The sequence below is a fragment of the Sphaeramia orbicularis genome, chromosome 12, assembly GCF_902148855.1.
Source record: "Sphaeramia orbicularis chromosome 12, fSphaOr1.1, whole genome shotgun sequence".
Lineage (NCBI taxonomy): Eukaryota > Metazoa > Chordata > Actinopteri > Kurtiformes > Apogonidae > Sphaeramia > Sphaeramia orbicularis.
The window spans coordinates 6,270,087-6,295,239 of NC_043968.1; the positions used below are offsets into that span (position 1 = coordinate 6,270,087).

General features: G+C 33.3%; 1 protein-coding gene across 2 annotated transcripts in view; it reads left to right on the plus strand.

Annotated features, from left to right (window-relative positions):
- Window positions 1-25,153, plus strand: part of syk (spleen tyrosine kinase) — a 57,857-nt gene that overhangs the window by 27,055 nt on the left and 5,649 nt on the right. The window contains exons 4-9 of one of the 2 annotated variants that reach the window (XM_030150738.1): window positions 8,023-8,161; window positions 12,353-12,434; window positions 12,582-12,634; window positions 16,818-16,880; window positions 23,258-23,327; window positions 24,953-25,112. In XM_030150738.1, the coding sequence (XP_030006598.1) occupies window positions 8,023-8,161; window positions 12,353-12,434; window positions 12,582-12,634; window positions 16,818-16,880; window positions 23,258-23,327; window positions 24,953-25,112 (567 nt within the window). Of the gene's footprint in view, window positions 1-8,022; window positions 8,162-12,352; window positions 12,435-12,581; window positions 12,635-16,817; window positions 16,881-23,257; window positions 23,334-24,952; window positions 25,113-25,153 lie in introns of both variants that reach the window. The other variant, XM_030150737.1, reaches the window with a different exon arrangement.

A 25,153-nucleotide genomic window follows, 5' to 3' on the forward strand; every position in this document is an offset into this window, starting at 1 on the left:
TTTTAATAATATTCTGTCTGTTATTAAATGTTTTGTGTGTTTGTAGATCCACTGTGATCTGTCAGTTCCAGTGAACATGTGGAAATGATAAACTGAGGCAGAATATTGTTAAAATTACACTTATTTTTTCAGTTTGTTCATGTTATTCACATCTTTTGAAAGGATAGTTTGCAGATGTAAACCTTTTCATAATGTAAATTATTTTTTTTACTCTAAATCATAGAGGAAAGTTTGGAGGTGACATTATTTCTATATTATTCTGTTATTATTTGACTGGTTGGGCCCACTGCAGATCAAATTTAGCTGAATGTGGAACTGAACTAAATGAGTTTGACAGCTCTGGGTTAAGGGCTACTGCACTGGGACTTTTTGTGTGATGGCGGGTGTGAAGTATTTATACAGTAGCTGAAGTTGCGATGCAGTGGTCGCATCTGTAGATGCACAAAGGAACACACACACACACACACACACACACACACACACATACACACACACACACACACGCACACACACACACACTGTGGTTTCCGCTCTGTCAGTTTTGCAAAGGACTTCCTGAAGTAGCCAAACAAGAGGAAGAATGACAGCACGACGACATGTCACTGTTCAGTCCTTTTTTTACACATGAAACGCCTGAAAGGAAGCTTCGTTTTTCAACTGAAAGGCAGTTTGAAGTTTAGACTGTGACAATCCTCCACAATCTGCACAAAACCTACAGGCCAAAAGAATCCAAAAACAAACGGCATTCTTAAAAGTATGTTTTCAGAATATTACTTTCACTCATAAAATGTGCAAGCACAAGTCTATAAATAGTTTTTTTTTCTGTTGTATTGATCATTTCTTTCCTTCTCATTTCTGTCTGTTATTAAATGTTTTGTGTATTTGTTGATCCACTGTGATCTATAAGTTATAATGTACATGTGTAAATGATAAACTGAGGCAGAATATTGTTAAAATTGCACTTATTTTTCTTCATAAATTTCATTTTTTTCATAGGTGTTCATGTTATTCACATCTATTAAAGGATAGTTTGCAGATGTAAATGGTTTTATAATATAATTTCACTTTTTCACTCTAAAACACAAGAGAAAAATATGGAGCTGACATTATTTATATATTATTCTGTTATTATTGTACTGGTCTGACCTGCTGCAGATCATATTGGGCTGAATGTGAATTTTTGAAATGCAAAAATTACACTAAAATGTTAATAATCATTTTAGTTCAGTTCATAAAGACCAAGGGGCTACTTTTGTGACTTCACACAAATGAATTTTTCTGTAGATTTCACCTTTATTAAGTGATTTATCACTATTTCATTATAATATTATCCTGTGTGTTTTGCATTCTTTCCAGTGGTGGACTGATCTGCCTCGGTGGAGGTCTGCGCTCTATCTGTAGTTTTGGAGTTAATTTTTGTAAACACTTAGTTCTTGGAAGGGGCTGTATGTCCATAGAAAAACACAATAAAATAAAATAATTCAAAGTGTATTGTGTATTATATTTACATGCTTTGGCCACACTGCTTCTGGAAACTTAGATCACAATAAAGTAAACACTGAACTAAACTGAAATGGAATCAAATAATTTATTTAACTGATGAAGTTAAGGCTAAAACCATGCTGCTCTAGTGTGTGAACCGGAGGCGTTTTCTCAGTGGTCTCAGCGTTAGAAAATATCAGTTCTGCAATATACCGCAATATTTCATTTCACAATACTGTATCGATATTAAAAAGTACTGTATCCATATTTTTAGGTATTTATTTAAATGCAGATATTGTGGAGGTTCAGTTTTTGTTTTCTTTATTGTTTATATCTTATTTATTATTATTTAACATTGTTTCATTAAATAATGGTTATCTGAATCATCCTTAAAGCACTTTTTCTGTCTGAGAGGCAGATGTTCGTTCCTTTGTTGGGATTGAAGTCAAATCCTGTTCTGATGTTAGTTGTGAACTAATAGAATGTGAACATTTGAACAGGATCTGAAACTGGAATGTCTGGAAAACAGAATTTCAGTTTGAACACAGTTTGAACATCTGGTGATAGAACATTAAATCCTGTTGGGATCAAATAAAAATGTGTTTAGCAGATTTCTGCTGTAATTCAATTCTTCAAGGAAAATCAAAAAAACAAAAAAAAAGAAACAAACAAAAATGTTCCTTTTTGATAGGGTTGTGATATATTGTATTATGATCCTAGTATTGTGATTTGTATCGTATCGTCAGATTTTTGCCGATACACAGCCCTGGTTTCCAACCTTTTTTGTCTCGTGACCTCATTTTAACTTCACAAATTTCTGCCGACCCCAGACGTTCCAAACAGAGACATTTTTCTCTCAGCTGTCTTAGCATGGCCAGGCGGGCGAAGAACTGTCCATTCTCTGTTCGGTTCAGTTTTCTGACTGCGACTGTGTCCGGGCAGGTTGAAGCGTAGTAACACATCTGGTCACATGATCAGGTCAATACACTGAAGATATGAACAGTCATTTTAGTTCAGGTTCCACATTCAGACCAATATGATCTAAAGTGGGTTGGATCAGGATAATACTATTGTAATAACCTATAAATACGCACAACTCCAATTTTTTTTCTTTTCAAATGTAAACATTTTCATGTTTTTACACTAAAACAAAGTATAATTTCACAAAAATTCTGAATAACCTGAAATGTCTTCAGAGAAGCAAGTGCAATTTTAACATTATGTCTGTAAATGACAAACTGAGGCTGAATATTGTTAAAATTACACTTATTTTTTCAGTTTGTTCATGTTATTCACATTATTTGAAAGGATAGTTTGTAGATGTAAACATTTTCGTAATGTAATTTTACTTGTTTGGCTCTAAAACAGAGACAAGTTTGGAGCTGACCTTATTTCTATATTATTCTGTTACTATTTCACTGGTTGGCCCACTGCAGATCTAATTTAGCTGAATGAGGAACTGAACTAACAGGAGTTGGGCAGCCCTGTATTAAATCATTAAAAAATAATTTTTATTAGTAATATATATATATATATATATATATATATATATATATATATATATATATATATATATATATATATATATATATATATATATATATTTTTTTTTAATCAATTACCATAAATTTCAGGTGACCTCATTTGAATTTCAGGCGACCTCTTGTGGGGTCCCGACCCCTTGGTTGAAAAACCCTGTGTTATCTTCAAACCGTTGGTGTCAGTTCCACACCTCAAAGTGGCCAAATGAGACCCACAGCCGAGTCAGAAGCCCCTGCTCTGACCCACACTGAACTGATGAACTGATACTGGGGCTGCGCTGCTCACAAGTCAAACAGAGCTTTGAGGTTTGTGCACAAATACACTTTTACCAGGAGCTCAACACAGCAGCTTAACCAGGGGGTCAAACATGAGGCCTGGGGGCCAAAACCGGCCCACCAAAGGGTCCAGTCTGGTCTGTAACTTATAATGTACATGTGGAAATGATAAACTGAGGCAGAATATTGTTAAAATTACACTTATTTTTCTTCATAATTTTCATTTTTTGTATGGATGTTCATGTTCATCACGTTGTTTTAAAGCATAGTTTGTAGATGTAAACATTTTCATCATGTAATTTCACTTTTTTCACTCTAAAACATAAGAGAAAAACATGGAGTTGACAGTATTTATTTATTATTCTGTTATTATTTCACTGGTCTGACCCACTGCAGATCCTATTGGGCTGAATGTGAATTTGTGAAATGCAAAAATTACACTAAAATATTAACAATCCTTTTAGTTCAGGTTCCACATACAGAACATTATGATCTGAAATGAGTCAGAGCAGTAAAATACGATCATAATAACCTCGAAATAATGACAACTACAAAGGTTTCTCTTTGTGAATGTAATAATTTTCATGTAATTTTACTGTATTTACACTAAAACAAACCACAATTTCACAAAAATGTTAATAAACCAAACAAATATGAACAACCTGAAATGTCAACAGAGAAATACATGTGATTTTACCAATATTCTTCCTGTTATTAAATGTTTTGTGTATTTGTAGATCCACTGTGATCTGTAAGTTCTAATGTACATGTGGAAATGATAAACTGAGGCAGAATATTGTTAAAATTACACTGATTTTTCTTAACAAATTTCAGTTTGTTTGTGTTATTCCTGTTGTTTTAAAGGATAGTTTGTAGATGCAAACATTTTCATTATGGAATTTTACTTTTTTCACTGTAAATCATAGAGGAAAGTTTGGAGTTGACATTATTTATATATTATTCTGTTATTATTTCACTGGTCTGAGCCACTGCAGATCAGATTTGGCTGAACTAAAATGAGTTTGACAGCCCTGATCTAAACGTACCAGCATTCACTAAACACGTGTGACCTTTTCAAGATCAAACGACGCGGCAGAAGCTTTTGAAATGTTCAGTCGAACGGGGACCGTGTCAAAAATAAAATCAAAGCCGACGCTGCGTCTTGAGTCTGTGTGACATGAGGGAAGACAAGGTGTAGGTTCAGGAGAAGGTAAATGTAGTGAAGAGACTTTATTCTATGTATGTGTACATGTGGGCGTCGGAGACAAACAACCGTACAAAAGCAGCTCAAGTTTTGTTTAGTGAAATATAGATACAAACCTCGAACGTGAGAAAAATATACAGTTTACATGTATGTTTACTCCTGTTTTACATTTACATGAATCATAGATGCTCCATATTTTATAAGTGAAATCTGTTTAACCCTTTCATGCACAGTGGTCACTCCAGTGGTCACTCCAGTGGTCAGTTCTTCTCCAGCTGTTCTCTTGTATATTCATTAGTTTGGCTGTTTTAGTTCCAAATCAGCCAACACAGTGGACACTTATGCACCATCCCATAATAATACACTGACATTCAGACCAGTACTGGAACTTTGCTGTTCTACATAAACCTGATCTACACTAACGTGTTAAATCAATTGCTAATCGGTATTCGACTGTAATTAACAGTTTTCTTAATCAAAAAGGTTTCTTTTTTTTGCATATTGTCTGCATGAAGTTACTAATAACTGGTATTAGAGTATGTTCAAATGTGAGAAAACATCAGATTATCTGCTTGAAAAATGTTTTTATTTCATAGTTTTCACAGTTTATCACTTTCTGATGATGGGTTTTAAATACATGGGTTTTTTTGTGTCAAAAATTAAACACATGGTGTCCAGCTGAGTGGACATTTTTGTAACTCCATGAAAAATAGGTTCATAAAAAACATTTCAATCGCGTTGGTTTTTTGTTTTTTTTTTCTATGCCTAAACAGGAATAAAAACACTCAGGAAAAAAAACTCAATTAAGGTTCTCATAATTCATACATGAAAGGGTTAAATGGAACAAATTTACATTAACCCTTAGTGGTCTGAGCCTAATTTGGTTGTTTTTGAGTCCTTTTGATTTTTACCTTTATATACTATATGAAGATTGATTGATTGATTGATTTCAAACATGCAAAGAAACTAAATAAAACAAAACGAAGCAAATTAAGACAAAAACAAAATAACATTTAAATGAACAGAATCTGCCTTCAAACACATACAAGTCTGAATTTTGCAAAAGTAGGAAGAAGAAGAATAAACTGGTTTAATCCAACCCCTCAGTGCTTTTACACCTTTATCATTAACTTAATACAAGAGTCAAACAATACTATTTTCCTAATTTTAACATCAAACTACAACTAATCCATACTGCAGTAACTGAATTCTACACAACAGTCTGTTCATGTCAGTTCAGTCATACAAACAGACTCAACTATTCAACAGTTTTATTCAATAATTACAGCAGATTTATCAGTACATTGTACCCATTGTACCCATGTTTGGTATCTTTTCTTTTCAGCACAATTTCATCTATATCATCTGTCTATTATTTTTTCTCACTTTAACCTACTATAAAAACACAAAAGGACAAAAAAACACACAAAATATATCAAATCAGATTTGAAAAATGTTTATAATTTCTTGCATAAATCACACACAGATGCTTAACGAACCTTTTCAAAGACTTTAAAAGTGAATACTGGTTCCACATACTAGGTGTAGAAAATTAAAATTGTAATAAATTAAAACTATACTCAAGTATTTGACATAAAAGCAGATCTTTACATAGGTGTTTTATTCAGTTTTCTCACCCCACCCCTGGTCCTCCTGGTTTCCACATCTGGTTCAGGGGGGCTCATCCTCACTAGGGCTGTGTATCGGCAAGAATCTGGTGATACGATACAAATCACAATACTAGGATCACCATACGATATATGACGATATATCACGATACTGTTAAAAAGGCAATTTTTTATTTGTTTCTTTTTTTTTTTTTAATTATTATTTCCTGGAAGAATTGAATAACAGCAGAAATCTGCACAAATCCTAAACACATTTGTATTTGATCCCAACAGGATCTAATGTTCTATCAGCAAATGTTCAAACTGTGTTCAAACTGAAATTCTGTTTTACAGACATTCCAGTTTCAGATCCTGTTCAAATGTTCAGATTCTATTAGTTCACAACTAACATCAGAACAGGATTTGAGTTCAATCCCAACAAAGAAACCAACATTACTGAATAAAACTGTGTTAAATAAGAATAAATAAAATATAAACAAAAAAGAAAAACAAAAAACACAAATGAACCCCCACAATATCTGCATTTGAATAAATACCTAAAAATATCCATACAGTACTTTTTAATATCGATACAGTATTCTGAAGTGAAATATCACGATATATTGCAGAACTGATATTTTCTAACAGCCCTATCCTCACTCTTACCTGTAATGCTAATGCAGTCTGTGGGTTAGAATCCACAGATTCTGCCAGTTTTTTCCGTTTTGAAAAAGGACAAAAATGACGTAGATATGGTCACAAATAAAACTCCTGCTTGATTTCACTGTAATAACTCTGTATCGTTTGTTTGCTCTGGTTTCAAACCGTCATCTCTCTGGTTCTATTCGCTTTATCAACATCAAATAAAAAGTGTCAGAGTTTTTCAAGTCCACACTTTTGAATGCAGTTATCCCCAGTGGTGTACGTGACTGACTTCTGACGCGACATGTTGAAAATGTCATGTGACTGAGCCCAGGGGCTGTGTCCGTGGAGCCCTAAGGGTTAAAACACTTGGTCATTTTTCAGCTTCTACATTTGGGTGTTTCTGTGAAACTGGTCCTACAAACAGGACATGAGGCTAACAATTCAAACCAGAGGTAGACGAATGTTATGAAACAAGTTTGGAAACACTTTGGGTCTGTTTTAAAAATAAATACTTACTGAGATAAAAGAGAAACTATTTTTCAGATAAAACACATTTTATATTATTTTACATTATATTTAATACAAAAATCTGTATGTAACACGGTGAAAAGGACACGAAAATTATGTGTGACTATTTTTTTTAATATCTCTTTATTCTCTCACAGGTATATTTTGGGAATTGAACTAATTATTCAAGGCAGAGTGTTTCACAAATATGACCGCTGTTGCAAAATCATTTTTGATTTATATGTGTTTAACTGGGAAGGTTCTGCATGTAACGCAAGTGGCCACAATGGGTTACAAACAAAACCTGGGATGAGAAACACTGAAGGAACTAATTCACAACAGCCCATTACAACTCACAAATGTCTCTGGGGTTAAAGGGTTAAAACATTTAAATAATCTGTGTCTCTGTTGAATTGCTTTGTAAGATGAAAGGAGTTTTATTGGCTTCAAAGATTAAAAATATCAAAAAGTTTCACACTCTATACATGAACTGATAAGCAATACAGAGCCAGTGAACTGAAGCCAGAGTGCAGTTTAAATAATGTGTTTGTTCTAAGAGTCGCACAGTTTCCCTTCTCCACATTCTTCTTCTGAAGGACCAGTGAAGCTGTTCTCATAACCCTGATGCATTTCCTGTCTGGTTTCGTCTTCACCGCTGTACTCATGTGAACAACTGTCATGACCCACCACTTTCTGTTTGTTCCACTCTCCATGTCTACGGTCCGTTTAGTCTTCTTTCTTTGTCTTCTTGTGTCTCCAGGATCCGACAGAGGGACGTGAACGGATCCTACGCCCTGTGTTTATTACACGAAGGACAAGTCATGCACTATCGCATCGACAGGGACCGCTCCGGAAAACTGTCCATCCCAGACGGGAAGAAGTTTGACACTCTGTGGCAGGTCCACACAAACTCACACTTCTACTCAGTTACAATAAGAAAAAACAAAAATTAAACAAAAATAGAAGAAAATGTCTAAATGTCACCTTTGGAGACCCAGCAGTGCATTTATGTCCTCTGTAGGCGACAAGAGTTTCACTGTTTTAGTTAAAAAAAAAACCTCAAACCCGTCCACTGTCCACTGGAAACCACCAAACTCTGACTTTCCTTGTTTAAGCAAATTGCACCGACAGACGATGAAGTCACTTATTCAATTAGAAAACTGTTATTTCATATCAATTTTAAATACAGAATCCAATTTATGATAGCATGCAGTTAGACTGAATATATTTTCTCAGTATGGTATTACTTTCCTATTTTTTCTTCTTCTATTCCAAATTATTATCATTATTATTTTATTAAGTTTTTGTATTTATTTTTTATTTTTTATCAAGTATATTTTGTCAGTATGCTATTACTTTCCTTATCCAAAACATGCCTCACAAGATTTTTATAAAAAAGTGATAGTAAAAACTTATAAGCAAAACTCATTATCTTTTATTCCACGTTATTATTATTATAAGTTTTTTATTATTATTATTACTACTATTTAGTATATTTTCTCAGTATGGTATTACTTTCCTATTTATTACTCTTCTATTCCAAATTATTATTATCATTATTATTATCATTATTATTATTATTATTATTATATTACGTTTTTCTATTTATTTATTTATTTTTTTGCCTCAAAAGATTTTTAAGAGCTCTTTATCTTCTTAGAAAAACAAAGAATACTAAAAATAAAGGCATTTTCACTTACTTTATGTTCTTCTTCTTTTTCTGAAAAAAGTAAGAATAAAAACTTCTATGCAGAACTCAACTTTTAGTCCATATTATTATTATTGTTTCATTTAATTAAATTTTTTAAAGTACATTTTCTCAGTATGCTATTACTTTCCTAATGCAAAACGTGTCACAAGATTCTCAGACAATCTTTATCTTTTTAGAAAAAAAGGGAAGAATATTAAAAATTAAGGCGTTTTCACTTACTTTATATTCTTCTTTTTCTTCTTCTGAAAAAGGTAAGAATAAAAACTTATATACAGAACTCAACTTTTATTCCATATTATTATTATTATTTTATTTTATTAAGTTTTTTTAAGTACATTTTCTCAGTATGCTATTACTTTCGTAATGCAAAACATGTCACAAGATTTATAGACGACCTTTATCTTTTTAGAAAAAAAGGGAAGAATACTAAAAATGAAGGCGTTTTCACTTACTTTATATACCTCTTCTTCTTCTTCTTCTTCTTCTTCTATAATTATTCTGGGAAATTATTCTGAAAGTGTAAACGTGCATATTACCAACAGAGTACGAGCCTAACTGAACACATTTCCAGTGAGCCCAGAACTGCAGTAAAAGTACTGCACACAGCGTTGGACATGAAGTTATTAAACAAATACTGCATGAACCAGGTGTTACTATGACGACTTCAGAAATAATCAGAGGAATATCCATGTGATCCAGAATTCTAATGAAATACGATGCAGAAGCTCCATTCAGAACATTTAAAACTGGAACCAAATAACAGAATTAAAGAACCTTGTGTTTTCTGTCACTGTTTTCTAACTCCAGTTAGATTATTTTCGTGTCCACTTCAGTCCACATGTACTTCCTGCTTTTATCTGTTATGTTTTAACGCCCAATGAAAGACCAGGAGTCTTGGTAGTTGCACAAAGTTTAGAAAAACAGATTTAATTTGCCATGAATTAATTTTTTAAATGTTTCTAATTTTATGAATGCTTGTACTTTACATCTTATCCAGGGACAACAGTTGAAAAAGAGATTTTTTGCGAATACTGGCACATTTACAGAAATGTTCATTAATATGTTCTGTCCCTGCTAAATTAACAAACAAACAAATAAATAAATAAATGAAAAAAGTGAGAATAAAAACACTTCACTCCTTATCTTTTATCCCAGATTTGTTCCCATCATCATAAAACTGAATGCGTTTATGGGAAATTGGCTGAAAAGTGTGTATTAACCTCACATACAACACCCAGCCGAACAAATGGCAGGTTGTATTTGGTACATTTAACCCACCATCACCACACACCCCATCGCCTCCTCACGTCCACCAACACGACACCGATAACCACACAGATCCTCTGTATTATAACAGAAGCACTGTTGAGTTACAATCCACATTTAGACTATCTTTTTTTAAAACTTTATCTATAGAACATTTTGAACATTTTCGACAGACAGGGTGATATACAGCATAAGGTACAAAAATATAGTTACAGGACAGACATCGACTGCCCCCCCACACCACCAGCACCCAAGGCCAGCCACTCCAAACCCAAACAAAAGACAAAGAAATAGTTAAGGAAAACAATTCAACCAAAAGAAGAAGAGAAAAAAAACTAGAAAAGCACTCGGAGGGCCGGATCTATTAAAGGTTTGCATGTATTAAAACGTGCAAACTCATCGCACACGCAAAAAAATGTCCAAACTGATTTACTAACAGTGCACAATAAGGGTTGTGTCTTTCAAAGGTGCAAAATAGTGCGTCTGCCTCCAGCTGGTACATCTGACACAATGAATATGCAGTTTGGGGCGTTTACATGCAGTTGTGCGAGTGCTGGGAGGAAAAAATGTAAATATATTAATTTAACACACGCAAAGTGATTTATCAAACCTGAAATCCATTTTACTGATAGAAACTGAAACTGCGTCTAAATTTAACATGTCTCAAAAGGAGGAGCAAACAGATTGGATGTGTAATTACTAGGCCTGTAACGGTACACAAAATTTTCGGTTCGGTACGTTTTTGGTTTTGAAAGCCATGGTTCGGTTTTTTTCAGTTCGGTACAGAAGAAAGAAAACCCCTCAAAATGTCTTTAATACATTTATGAATTTTTGAACATTTTCCCCCCAATTTTTGGACACAATAGAATATAGAAAAACAGGAATAATATAATTCTGCTGTTATAAATCAAATAGAAAATAAAATAAATTATTAATATTACTAAAGGTATTTTAAACATTAGTATTGCACTTTTCTCTGAAAGGTAGTTTTGAACAAACAACAAAACTCAAATCACAGTTCTGTCAGTTCATATTCTGCAGAAAAATACCTAAAAAATTACACATGAAGTGCAACATTAACAAGAGGGTAAACTGGTATTCTGTTGAAACAAACTGAAGAGAAACACTGACAACAAAAAATTAACCAAATTCTTTATTTTAGGACAGAGAACAAACTGTTTAGGACACTGTGTGTGCGTGTGTGTGTGTGTGTGTGTACAGGGTGCGATTTGTCGGGAGGATGTTTTTGTTTTTGGTTTTTTTTTTTTGGTCGGAGTCGGGGGGTGGGGGGGGTCCATAACTAAGGTAACTAACACTGGCATGAAACGAAAGTGAAACTTTATATACTTTCAACGTCCAACTCCGGGTTCTATTCCCCTGTTATACAGTGTGTGTGTGAGAGAGAGGCAGACGGACAGACAGACAGACGGACAGAGTTTTAGTCCGAGAGTCAGTGTTTTAGAACTACCGTAGTTCATAGGTGGTAAACAACGTCCGTCTTGTTAACGTCACTTTCCTCATTGTCTTTCACCTGAACCTGAACTGATCCAAACAGGACTGTAATAATAGTGGAGGGTCTGCAGTCTCTTCCTTCCAGGTTCACATCATATTTGTTTTTTTTGTTTTTTTTAACCTTATATCATCTGCTATTTCATATTTCGGGTCAATGTGCGCTCCTTCAATATGTCCGTGTGGAACTTGCGCAGATTTAAAGTTCCGCATCAAACAACTTCTTTCATTTCTTTTTCTTTTTCTCATCATACTGTGCCGTTTGGGTACAGCTGTGTACCGAACCGAACAGGTGTGTACTGAAACGGTTCAGTATGTGTACCGTTACAGGCCTAATAATTACACACACATGGAAGTGGTGAGGAGACAAAGAAATGATGAAGGAGATGCAGAGAATGAATGACACTTTTCCACTCCTGATGACTGTGATTAAAAATACGCACCGACATTCAGATACAAGTGTGACAGAATTATGCGCGTGTCACAGTCATTGACACTCACTGTCCTCACTGGAACTGTTGTTGTCACTGTCTTACATGGAAATGATCAAAAACAGTCACTTGCCTGTTAAAGGGTTAATGTGTGAACTTGTGTCTGTCCACAGCTGGTGGAGCACTACTCGTACAAACCCGACGGTCTGCTCCGAGTGTTAACCGAACCCTGTCCACGACCTGACGGAGAAACAGGTAAAAATACACTTTAATTACTTTAAACAAATCTGTTACTCTGACAAATGTAATATTACTGAGTATGATTTGGAGAGAACGATTAAAAATGAAAGAACAGATTTCAGTTAAATTCTACAGTAATCTGACAAATGCTGTGGTTTCCAGGGATTATCGGACGGCCGCTGCTCCCACGGGACCACCCTGGACTGAGTACTCTGGTAGGTTCTGTACATGTTTGTGTGTGGTGTCATTCATTCATTCACATTTTATCAGAGCCACTGCTTTTGTCCAAAAATACAGGAGCTCAGATCATGAAGTCACTTAACAGACCATTTTCACAGCAGATGATTTGAATCCTTATTAGAGAAAATGAACATGTGTAATAAGTTGAACTCACATCGGCTGCATGTTTACACCCTGTACAAGCCTTAGTTCCATGTTTGAGTCTGTTTTCACTGAATCATTCATTCATTCATTATTAATATTATTATTAGGATCACATGTGTTCACCTGTATTTTTCTGGCTGAGATGAACCAAAATCTCTGCTTTGAAAAAGGTCCAATGTGAAACATGATTATTAAGTATACTGTGAACTTAACAGATTTCTAATGTGGTGTTTGATTTATGCTTCACTGTAAAAAAAAAAAACCTTGTAAAAAAACGGTAATATTCTGGCAGCAGGGGTGCCGAAAAAATACTGTAAAATAACAGAAAATAACCATCTCATAAAAATACGGTAATTTTCCAAAATTAAAATACAGTTTTTTTGCCCTAACTTTACATGAAATTTTGCATATTTTATTTTACTTTTTAATGTTTAATAAAGAATATTTTCATGTATTAAAACAATCAAATTCCCTATAAATATATATATAAATAATTTTCAGTGAGACTCAGTTCTCCAATCCACTGATAAAAACTGTATTTGGACAGTTTATCGGTGCTTATACATGTTATTCAACATTTTTGTTGTGAAACCTCCTATAATTACACAAGATATTTGTCAATTAACAAACAAGTCTGGTTCAACTGACAGAACAAATACTTCTGTTACCGTTAATTGTCACAAATTTTATCTTGTTTTATTTATTTATTTATTTTTTACAGTATTAAACTTTAAATCAACAGTTTAATCTCATAAATAGAAAAGAAATATTTGTGAAATTATGATACATTTGCAAATGTATTTTAACTGTATTTTTCTGTGAAAAAAGAAAAAATTTTCTTTTAAGAAATTGCAATTTTTTGGTTATTCAGTTTCAGTTTTTTCATGTTATTTTACATTCGACATGTAAAATCACAGTCTGTTTTTGTCATTTCATTGATATTTTCCTGTATCTTAAAAATACAGGAAAAATCTGTAAAATAAACAGTGAAAACTCTGTTAAATTACAGATTTTTTTTTAGTGTTGAATACATATTGAAATAAAAAAAAAATAATAATAATAATTAAAAAAAATATATATATTTTTTTTTTTATTTTATTTAACCAGGAAATGTCCCATTGAGATTAAGAACCTCTTTTACAAGGGTGTCCTGGCCAAGATAGGCAGCAGCAATGCAACACAGTTACAAAAATACATTCAACATACACACACACTCGACAAAAACAGATGATAAAAATTGCATGTACAGGCAGATTAAGAAAAGCAGGTGCAAGATATGGAATTGGCCTCAAGAACTCTCAATTTGGACTTAAAAGTGCTCAAGGAAATCAACTCAGTTAGTTTCCAGTCTTTCTGTAACTGATTCCATACATGAGGTGCAGAACAACTAAAAGCCTTTTTACCCATTTCTGTACGGGCAAATGGAACAGACAGCAGAATGCACTCATTTGTTCGAAGAGAATAATTTTCAGAATTTCTCTTGTCAATTAAGGAACAGATGTAGCCAGGCAAGAGGCCAAGTATGGCCTTGTATATAAACAAGTACCAGTGGTTGGTCCTTCTGGTGGTCAGAGCAGGCCATCCTACCCGCGAATACATATATATATATATATATACATACATATATATACATACATATATATACATACATATATATATATATATATATATATATATATATATATATATATATATATATATATATATATATATATGCATATATATATATATATATATATATATATATATATATATATATATATAACTACAGCAGCAACAATAATAACAATATTAACATACAAGGCATGAAAGTGAGGTGAGCTCTGCAAAAATCTAAATCTTACAAAGTGTGTTTTTCTCATTTCTAGACCAAATATGTCATCACACTTAAAATAAGACACAATCACCTGAAGCACAGGTGTCAAACTTGCGTCCCAGGGTCCAGTCTGGCCCAACAAAGGGTCCAGTCTGACCCCTGGAGTGAATTTATGAAATGCAAAAATTACACTGAAGATATGAATCCTTTTAGTTCAGCTTCCACATTCAGACCAGTTTAATCTGCAGTGGGTCAGATCAGTCAAATACTATCAGAATAACATAGAAATACTCACAACTCCAAACTTTTCTCTTTGTAAACATAAACATTTTGATGTCATTTTATTGTATTCACACTAAAACAAACACTTCAGAAAAACACGAATAACCTGAACAAATATGAACATTTTGAAATGTCCGAAGTGTAATTTTACCAATATTCTGTTACTAAATTTTTTGTGTATTTATAGATCCACTGTATGTTGTAGTTTACATGTGTAAATGATAAACTGAGACATAATATTGTTAAAATTACACTTAGTTTTCTTAAGAAATTTCAGTTTGTTCATGTTATTACATTGTTTTAAAGGATAGCTGGCAGATGTAAACATTTTCATCACATAATTTTACTTTTTTTGCTCTAAAACATAGAGGAAATTTTGGAGTTGACATTATTTATATATTATTATTTCACTGGTCCGGCCCACTGCAGATCAAATTTAGCTGAATGTGGAACTGAACTAAAATGAGTTTGACAGCCCTGAACTGAAGAGTAACTTTTCAGTGAGCTATAACAACTGATTTTTAGACAATAGATCTGGAAAATCTGATTTCAACAAATCTTACCAAGATAATTTACACTTGTTCCATTGGCAGATTTTTTTTGCTTAATTCAAGATTTTATTTGTTTAATTCAAGCAACAGAACATCACTAACCTTTAACAGCTGTTCAAACTGTCTTTAACAGATCAGATACAGGTCAAATATGGGCAAAATAAATAGAATTTGGGTCACATTTGCCTGAAGTCTGAACGTAGCCTTACACAAGTGAAAAAGACATCTGTCCAAAAGTGTAACTACCACCACACTGTAAAAAACATCTGCAAGTGAACAGAATTTTCACTGTTTATTTTACAGATTTTTCCTGTATTTTTACGATACAGGAAAATATCAATGAAATGACAAAAACAGACTGTGATTTTACATGTCAAATGGAAAATAACATGAAAAAACTGTAACTGTGAATAACCAGAAAATTTCCATTTTTTGAAAGAATTTTTTGCAAATGTATCATAATTTCACAAATATTTCTTTTCTGTTTATGAAATTAAACTGTTAATTTAAAGTTTAATACTGTAAAAAATATTAAAACCAGATAAAATTACTGACAATTAACCGTTAAAGAAGTATTAGTTCTGTCAGTTGAACCAGACTTGTTTGTTAATTGACAAATATCTTGTGTAATTACAGGAGGTTTCACAACAAAAATGTTGAATAAATGTATTTTTGTGAACGTATAACATGTATAAGCACTGATAAACTGTCCAAATACAGTTTTTATCAGTGGATTGGACAACTGAGTCTCACTGAAAATTATTTTTATAAATATATATATATATATATATATATATATATATATGTATTTATAGGGAATTTGATTGTTTTAATACATGTAAATATTCTTTATTAAACATTAAAAAGTCAAAAAATATGCAAAATCTCATGTAAAGTTAGGGCAAAAAACTATTTTAATTATGGAAAATTACTGTATTTTTATGAGATGTTTATTTTCTGTTATTTAACAGTATTTTTTCGGCACCCCTGCTGCTGGAATATTACTGTTTATTTTACTGGGTTTTTTTTTTGTTTGGTTGGTTTTTTTTACAGTGCAACTAAAGATGGGAGTGAAGATCCAGCCCAGTTTGTTGGTTTTGTTTTGGGCGTACTGACCCTTTTATCTTTGTCTTATTCCTGACAGGAACACTGTACTGTACAGTGACCACGGACATCAGCTGTTTGAGCAGTGTGTCTGTCTACTTCCTGTCGTTTGCACATGAATGAGTCAAAAAAACGTCTGAGTCAGGGGTTGTTGTTTGGAGCTAACCTTTCCCCTCAATCTGTTCTTACTGTTTTAATGATCACATGCATGTCCGTTACCAGGTCACCTACTCATCACCTCTCTGACATTTTGGTTTCTAGCAACATGCAGCAGGTGGATTACTCACCAAACTCAAAACTGTCCCCCTACCCGGCCGAAAAAAGGTGCACTACTAACACACTTCTTCCCAGTGTGCACCCCCCCCCTCCTAACTCCACCCACTGTCACATGGCTTCAGTGTGGATTGCTGCCCACTAACACACCTCTGAGTGGTCCCTGCATTCTCTGTTTTTTTTTTTTTTTTTTTGCTTTAACACTTCCCTCTTCTTGTCCCACTGAAGAAAACAGCTCAGTTTCAGTTAAACTAATACAGTCCATCCAAACTCATTTGACACTATTGCACCACCCAGAGGTCACTCAGTGTCATTACATCCTCAAACACAGTAAACACTCCCATGCTTCCTCAAACTCAGGGGCTGCCTCCGAAACCACAGTGCAGTTCAGGACTATACATATGGACATAATCACATCATATATCATCGCTGTCGGGTGGAAACCTCATACTTCCATTTTTGGTTATTTTTTTGGGTCATAAAACAATTCTTTCAAAGGTTTCTTTAGTAACCCTTTCATGCACAGTGGTCACTCCAGTGGACAGTTCTTCTCTAGCTGTTCTCTTCTATATTCATGGATTTTGTTGTTTTAGTTCCATATCAGCCAACACAGTGGACGCCTATGCATCATCCCATACACTGTAATTGATACCATTACTCTAACTTTGCTGTTCTTGATAAAATTGATCTGCAGGGACATGTTTGAACGTAAAGTAATTGCTTATTGTTTTTATTAGACAGTAAATAACACCAGAAAGTTTTTTTTTCCAATATTACCTCCATGAAGTGAGTAATGACTAGTATTAGGGTATGTTAAAATGTGACAAAACATCAGATTAGCAGCATTAAAAATGTTTTTATTTCATAGTTTTCACACATTATATTAGTAAATACATGTTTCTTTGTTTCAAAAATTAAATGCGTGGTGTCCAGCTGAGTGGACTTTTTTGCAGCTCCATAAAAAATAGGTTCATTAAAAAAAAAAAAAAAAAAAAAAAAAAAAATTCAATCACATTGTGTGTGTGTGTTTTTTTTTTTAAAAATCCAATCCAATCCAACTTTATTTGTACAGCACTTTAAAACAGCCACAGTGGACCAAAGTGCTGTGCAGAAAAATAAATAAAAACCAAAATAACAGAGTAAAATACAAGAATAGATTAAAAGACATAGAACAACTGTAAAGAATAAAATTAAAAAAGAATAATAATAAAACAGAAATAAATAGATAAAAATATAGAAGAATAGATAAAACTTAAGTAAAAGAATAAAATACAAGAATAGATTAAAAACATTAAAAAAAGCTGTACAATTAATGCCAAATTTAAGAGGAATAAAAACACTCAGTAAAAAAATTTGATTAAGGTTGTCATAATTCATGCATGAAAGGGTTAATAACAGAATCTGAGTAAGACGTTCACTATACAGGAAGGAGATTTTGGATTTTCTAAACAACATCCACCCATGACACAACACATAACCCAACCCAGACATGAACAGATACAAACAACCACTGAAAAAATGTATGAAAAAAGCAGAATGAAAATTATAAAAACAAAAAATACTAACAACCATGTTTAAACAGCGTTAATAAGTTCAACTAATTCTGTAAAGCCCTGTGATATAGGACTGTACAAATAAAACTGAAGTGCAGTATACAAGAACAATATAAAAAAAAAAGACAACAGAAAAAAGAGCAAGGGAAAAGAAAATAAATACTATAAAACAATAATAAGAATAATAATTAATACATTAAAATATATTTATTTATCTATTTAAAAAAAAAAAAAAAAAAAGGGGGGGGGGGGGGGCACTACTCAAAGATTATTGTTGTGGGTTTCTTATAAAATACCAAGAAGGGGCGTCAGATTTTGTAAAATGTATTCTCTGATTCGTGAACAGTACATGTGATCTTCTCTAGACTCATCCAGAACACCATGTCTGTGAGCCAATGGGAAGAGGGAGGCGGAGCTAGACCCCTCCACTTAAGTCAAATAGTTCGTCGAAGGGTCATCAAACAATTCTATTGGTCAGTCTTTATGTTTATAGAAATATTCAACCAATGAAAAGTGTTGAAAACAGCTTGTGACCACATCTCTTATCTCCATTCATTTATTTAGAATAAACATTGTTTGTTCAGTTTTCTTGAAAAGTAACTGTTTTGGACATAAGAGGTTTCCGCCCGACAGCGACGATCTGCACTTCCAAAGTCTCATATTGCAGTTCCACTCTGAACACCTGGTTACCGAAATTTAGTTTCACTTTGACGACTTCAAATCTGATGACAGTGAAATAATATGGTTCACATTGAATTTTTTTTTATATCTGTAGCTTTTTGAGGTTCAGCACTGACCCAGTTTTCAGTGTAAAGCCATAGATAAATATAATTTAAGATATGTAAAACACCTTTTATACTGACAACGATACGTCTGTTCAATAAAAGAAAATGCTTTTCATGTCAGCGTTTCAAAATGACTTTATTAATTACGGTGGCCCCGAGGCGCAACAGCCCCAAAAATTATCCACTATAAGAAAAAAAAAAAACAGCCTAAAAATTATACACTCTAAGAAAAAAAAGACAACAGCCCCAAAAATTATCCACTATAAGAAAAAAAAAGAAAACAGCCTAAAAATTATACACTATAAGAAAAATAAAGAAAACAGCCCAAAAAAGCATCCACTATAAGAAAATAAAGAGAACAGTCCAAAAAATTATCCACTATATATTTTTAGAACAACTTTATTTTTAGCGCACTGACCTCCACTTCCGGTGGGTTACTTCGTTAGCATTAGCCACCTTAGCTGAAGGCCTTAAAAATTTTCAGCCAGTGCTTTTGTTTTTTGTGGTGGCCTTAATTTTAAAGCAAGAGATCTTTAGGGTAAACAGCGCCCCCTAATTGAAAAGGTGGATGATGAGTTTTTTTCTTATAGTGGATAATTTGTTGGGCTGTTCTCCTTTTTTTCTTATAGTGGATACTTTTTTGGGCTGTTGTCTTTTTTTTCTTATAGTGGATACTTTTTTGGGCTGTTGTCTTTTTTTTCTTATAGTGGATACTTTTTTGGGCTGTTGCACCTCTGGGCCACCATAATTAATGTTAAATAGACTGAACCACTCATGATGCTTCTGGTGTTTTGAGGTGAAAGAATGAGGCCATAATAACAAACAGAAAACAGAACAGGTATTGTCCCTGTTTGTCCATGTGACTGTGGTCAGTGGTTTAATCATACGACAGCAGAAGGGCTGAACCAGCAGTTATTTGAAGAAGAAAACAGCAGCTTTGTTGTGGGGCTGGAAACCACGTTAAAGCAGCATATGACTTTCATCACAAATGTGTCAAACCCAGTGAAATCCTACTGATCACTAATCCACTGGTCTGTCTGTGTTTGTGCACCTGAGTCACTTCCCCTCAGCTTTGAAGATGACACTGAAATCACTTATTTTCACTAATTGAAATGAGATTACACACAGATTAGACATTATAGAAACATTTAATTGTAATGACTGGGTTGTTCAGTTCTTTTTTCATTTAATCCATTTCATTTTATAAACCTGACAACCGTAGATTATCATCTTTAAACGGAGGCAGCCCCTGAACTCACTGTTGAAGCCACGTTTGACAAGTTTCTGCTGACTTTGCAAGTCTTTGCAAATTTTGTTTCCTATATTTGTGTTTTTTGTCTGTTTGTTTTTCAGTTCAGCATTTCCCACTATTATAAAAGCTGCTTTAAGCTTCAACATGTGATTTACTTGTGCTCATATGTTTATGTGAAGTTTATTGGAGTCTGTTTAACGTCATTCACCGACAGGAGCTAGCTGCATTTTTAAGCTAACAGTAGTTTAGGCTAACAGTAGTTTATGCTGCATTTTTAAGCTAACAGTAGTTTAGGCTAACAGTAGTTTATGCTGCATTTTTAAGCTAACAGTAGTTTAGGCTAACAGTCGTTTATGCTGCATTTTTAGGCTAACAGTAGTTTATGCTGCATTTTTAAGCTAACAGTAGTTTAGGCTAACAGTAGTTTATGCTGCATTTTTAAGCTAACAGTAGTTTATGCTGCATTTTTAAGATAACAGTAGTTTAGGCTAACAGTAGTTTATGCTGCATTTTTAGGCTAACAGTAGTATATGCTGCATTTTTGCTATACACAGCCGTGTAAATCCTATAAAAGTATAATAATTTTTAATGAATGTACGAAACCGAGACAAATATTAGCTAACAAATGCACTTAGCTAATATCAACAAATAACTCCAAACACAAAAACTACAAATATACACGAGCACATGCAAATCATACATATTAAACAACTAAATATACCACAAAAAAGTAGAGCTTTTTCTTATTTTCTGCTCTGAATTCCTTTGATAGAAGCTTTCTAAAGGGTTCTTGGAGGTGCACATGCTCGTGTGTGTTCACATATATTTTGTAAAGCAGTGGTGTGGGATTTACAGTAAAGCTTCAATACAGTTTTAATGAAAATAAAGCCATTATGAACAGGTTTTTGGGTAACTAATCAGTTATTAAATATGTTCCACAACACTTCTTTGAATGCATGTGAATGAAAACAAACTCCTTGTAAACCCTTTAAAGGACAATCAATGCCTCATTTCATGGACACCGATGTATTACAGCGACAAAACTCATGAATGAAAACAAATTCTACAAATCTAATTACTGCCTCTTCTACTATCATTTGTTTACTTGGAAATAGGGATGTAACCATATGAAAATTTCATATCACGGTTATTGTGACCAAAATTATCACGATTATTGTTATTATCACGGTATTGTTGAAATTGTGCTCAAAATGTTCAAAAAGTACTGATACACACTCTGAAATAATTTAACCAAGTTGTACTTACAAAATAAATAAATAAATAAATAAAATAATTGGCACAATGCACCTTCTGTGTCAGAAACATTCAAATATTAACCCTTAGTGGTCTGAGCCTATTTTGTCCGTTTTTCAGTCCTTTTGATTTTGCCTTTATATACTATATAAACAAATGTTCACTATACCCATGTTTGGGATCTGTTTTTTCAGCACAATTAATCTATCTCATCTTTCAGTAACACTTTATAATGAGTACATACTGTGAAGCATTAGTTATGCATTAATAAATACTGAATTCATCATTTATAAAGCATATTTCTGAAATGAATACTCATTAATATACGGTTTATAAACACAGTTATAAATGTTTTACTCATCATTAATAAGCTCATCTACAATGTGCTTAATGATTGTATTTTCATGCTTTATAAATGGATTCAGCATTTAAACATTTAGTATTGCATCACTTACAAACCAGTTCTGATGTGCATTTCTGCTCACACATACACTATTCAGACATGTACTAATGGTTAGTGAATATGCCAGTGGGTATTTTATACTAACTCACACATTTATTTTCCAATAGATGTCCTATAAACAGTTCTGAATACAGGAATCCATTATTTCAGGTAGTTCTAAAGCACTTCCTACTCATTAATTCAGTCTATGGTGTGAGCTCATCTAAAGTGTGCACTATCTATGACATCTAAAGCATTTACAAATGAGATTTAAAGGTTGGCAATGAATAAAGACTCACAAAAATCTGAGTTACTCTAACAAAGGAAAGACACAGAACATGGGATTATTAAAACAAACTGCATGACTGAATGATTATGAATGAGTAAAACATTTATAACTGTGTTTATAAACCATATACTAATGAGTATTCATGTCAGAAATATGCTTTATAAATGATGAATTCAGTATTTGTTAAAGCTTAACTAATGCTTCAGAGTGTGGACTTATTATAAACTGTTACCCATCTATTATTTTTTCACTTTAACCATCTATAAAAGCACAAAAAGACAAAAAAAAAAAAATCTGATTTGAAAAATGTATATAATTTATTGCATAAATAACACACAGATGCTTAACGAACCTTTTCAAAGACTTTAAAAGTGAATACTGATTCCAAATATTAGGTATAGAAAATTAAAATTGTAATAAATTAAAACTATACTCAAATATTTGACATAAAAGCAGATCTATACATTGGGTTTTTTCCCCTAAAAGTGCAGTAATCAAACACGGTTATCATGAGAATTAGAATTTAAATGGTAATACTAACCGTCTGCGATTTTACTGCGGTTTATCGTTATACTGGTAATCGTTACATCCCTACTTGGAAAAGAGGCTTTAAGAGCATGATATCAGATCATACTTTTTTTCTGCAGAATCCCCTTTACGGCACTAAAACACTGTAATACAGGTTCCATGTGAAACGGCATGGCTGCTGCTTGAGAAAAATAAAAACATTTTATTGCCTGAATATAAAATGTGTTGACTCAGTATTAAATTATAGATTAGATTACAAAAGTTCAACCCGTTAAATCATGTCTGCTTCACACTGAATGTTTCTCCTCTGATAAAATTATGACAGAGCCGCGAATCTCGACACACCACAGAGAACCTCAACCCTTATGAAACCAGGGTGGCGACGTATTCATCAGGTAAAGGTAAGACATTTACAGTATGAACACAAAAATGCATACATTTTATTTTATGTTTTCCACCACATGATATATAAAGAAGAAAAAGTGGAATTGTCTACAGAAAATAATGTGTTAGTTGGAGCTACAGCTTACTGTTGGCCAACATGGTCATATTCACTATGAAGTTTGTTCAGACAGTGAGGTTTTTTTCTTATGGAAGCCTGTTTGTGCCAGTGTAATACAAAAAAGAGGTGAAAACCCTAAACAGGGAGAAAAATTTGCCTAAAAATAATGGCACAGTGTCTCAGAATAGTGAGAAAGTCTTGAAATAATTGGGAGAAAAAAAAACCTCAAATAAGGAGCAAGATAATGATTTAGTATCTTAAAAAAATGAGATACTGTCTCAAAAATAATTTCATGGTATCTAAAATTGACAAGAAACTGCAAATAATGGGACATTTTGTCAAAAATATTGACTTAATATCTGGAAAAAAAAGTTAGTATTTCAAAATAATGACCTGGTATCTCAAAATTATGAGAAACATAAATATATCTACATTTCAAGAGCAAATTTCATTACTCTAAAGTAAACTGTTTAGTCATATTTCATTTTTAAAGACTAAAATATTAGACTTAACTTGTCATATAAAACATTAGCAATGCACAGATAGATATTACTACATAAAGTGACTAAAAAGATATAGAATAGAATAGAATAGAATAGAATAGCGTAGCGTAGCATAGAATAACATAGCATAGAATAGAATAGCATAGAACAGAATGGGATAGAATAGAACAGAAAAGCATAGAATAGAATAGAACAGAACAGCATAGAATAGCATAGCATAGCATAGAATAGTATAGAACAGAACGGAATAGCATAGAATAGTATAGCATAGCATAGAACAAAATAGAATAGCATAGAACAGAACAGAATGGAACAGAATAGAATAGCATAGAATAGAACAGAATAGCATAGAATAGTATAGCATAGCATAGAACAAAATAGAATAGCATAGAACAGAACAGAATGGAACAGAATAGAATAGCATAGAATAAAAAAGAATAGAACAGAACAGAATAGCATAGGATAGCATAGAATAGAACAGAACAGCATAGCATGGCATAGAATAGCATAGAACAGAATAGAACAGCATAGAACAGAACGGAATAGCATAGAATAGAACAGAACAGCATAGCATAGAATAGTATAGAATAGCATAGAACAAAATAGAATAGAACAGAACAGAATAGCATAGAATAGAAAAGAACAGATTAGCATAGCATAGCATAGCATAGAACAGAATAGAACAGAACATCATAGAATAGAACAGAATAGAATAGAATAGAACAGAACAGGCTTTACAGTCATTACACAGCTTGTACACATCACATACTGCAGTGACAGTTCACTATGCAATTCTATACAACACAATAAAATACAGACACATTAAAAGTAGAAAAAGATATTAGAACACTAGAAAGTGTGAGATCATGTCCTGACCAGGCAGCGTCAGTTCCTGTATTAGTTCTAACAGTTTGGAAAACCTGGGCTGGCTGGTTTAGTTCTCAGTTCACATGTGTCTGCCCTGGAGTGTCACCTCCTCTGGTTCAACATGACCTGTTTGTTTGTCCGTCATCAGAGGCCATGCCCATGGACACAGAGGTATACGAAAGCCCCTACGCAGACCCAGATGAACTGAGGAGCACCACAGTGGACCGCAGCCAGCTGTTCCTGGAGGACGGAGAACTGGGATCTGGCAACTTTGGAACAGTCATGAAGGGCGTCTACAAGATGAGGAAGTACGTACATGACGTCACACACTCATCTGTTGGACCTACAG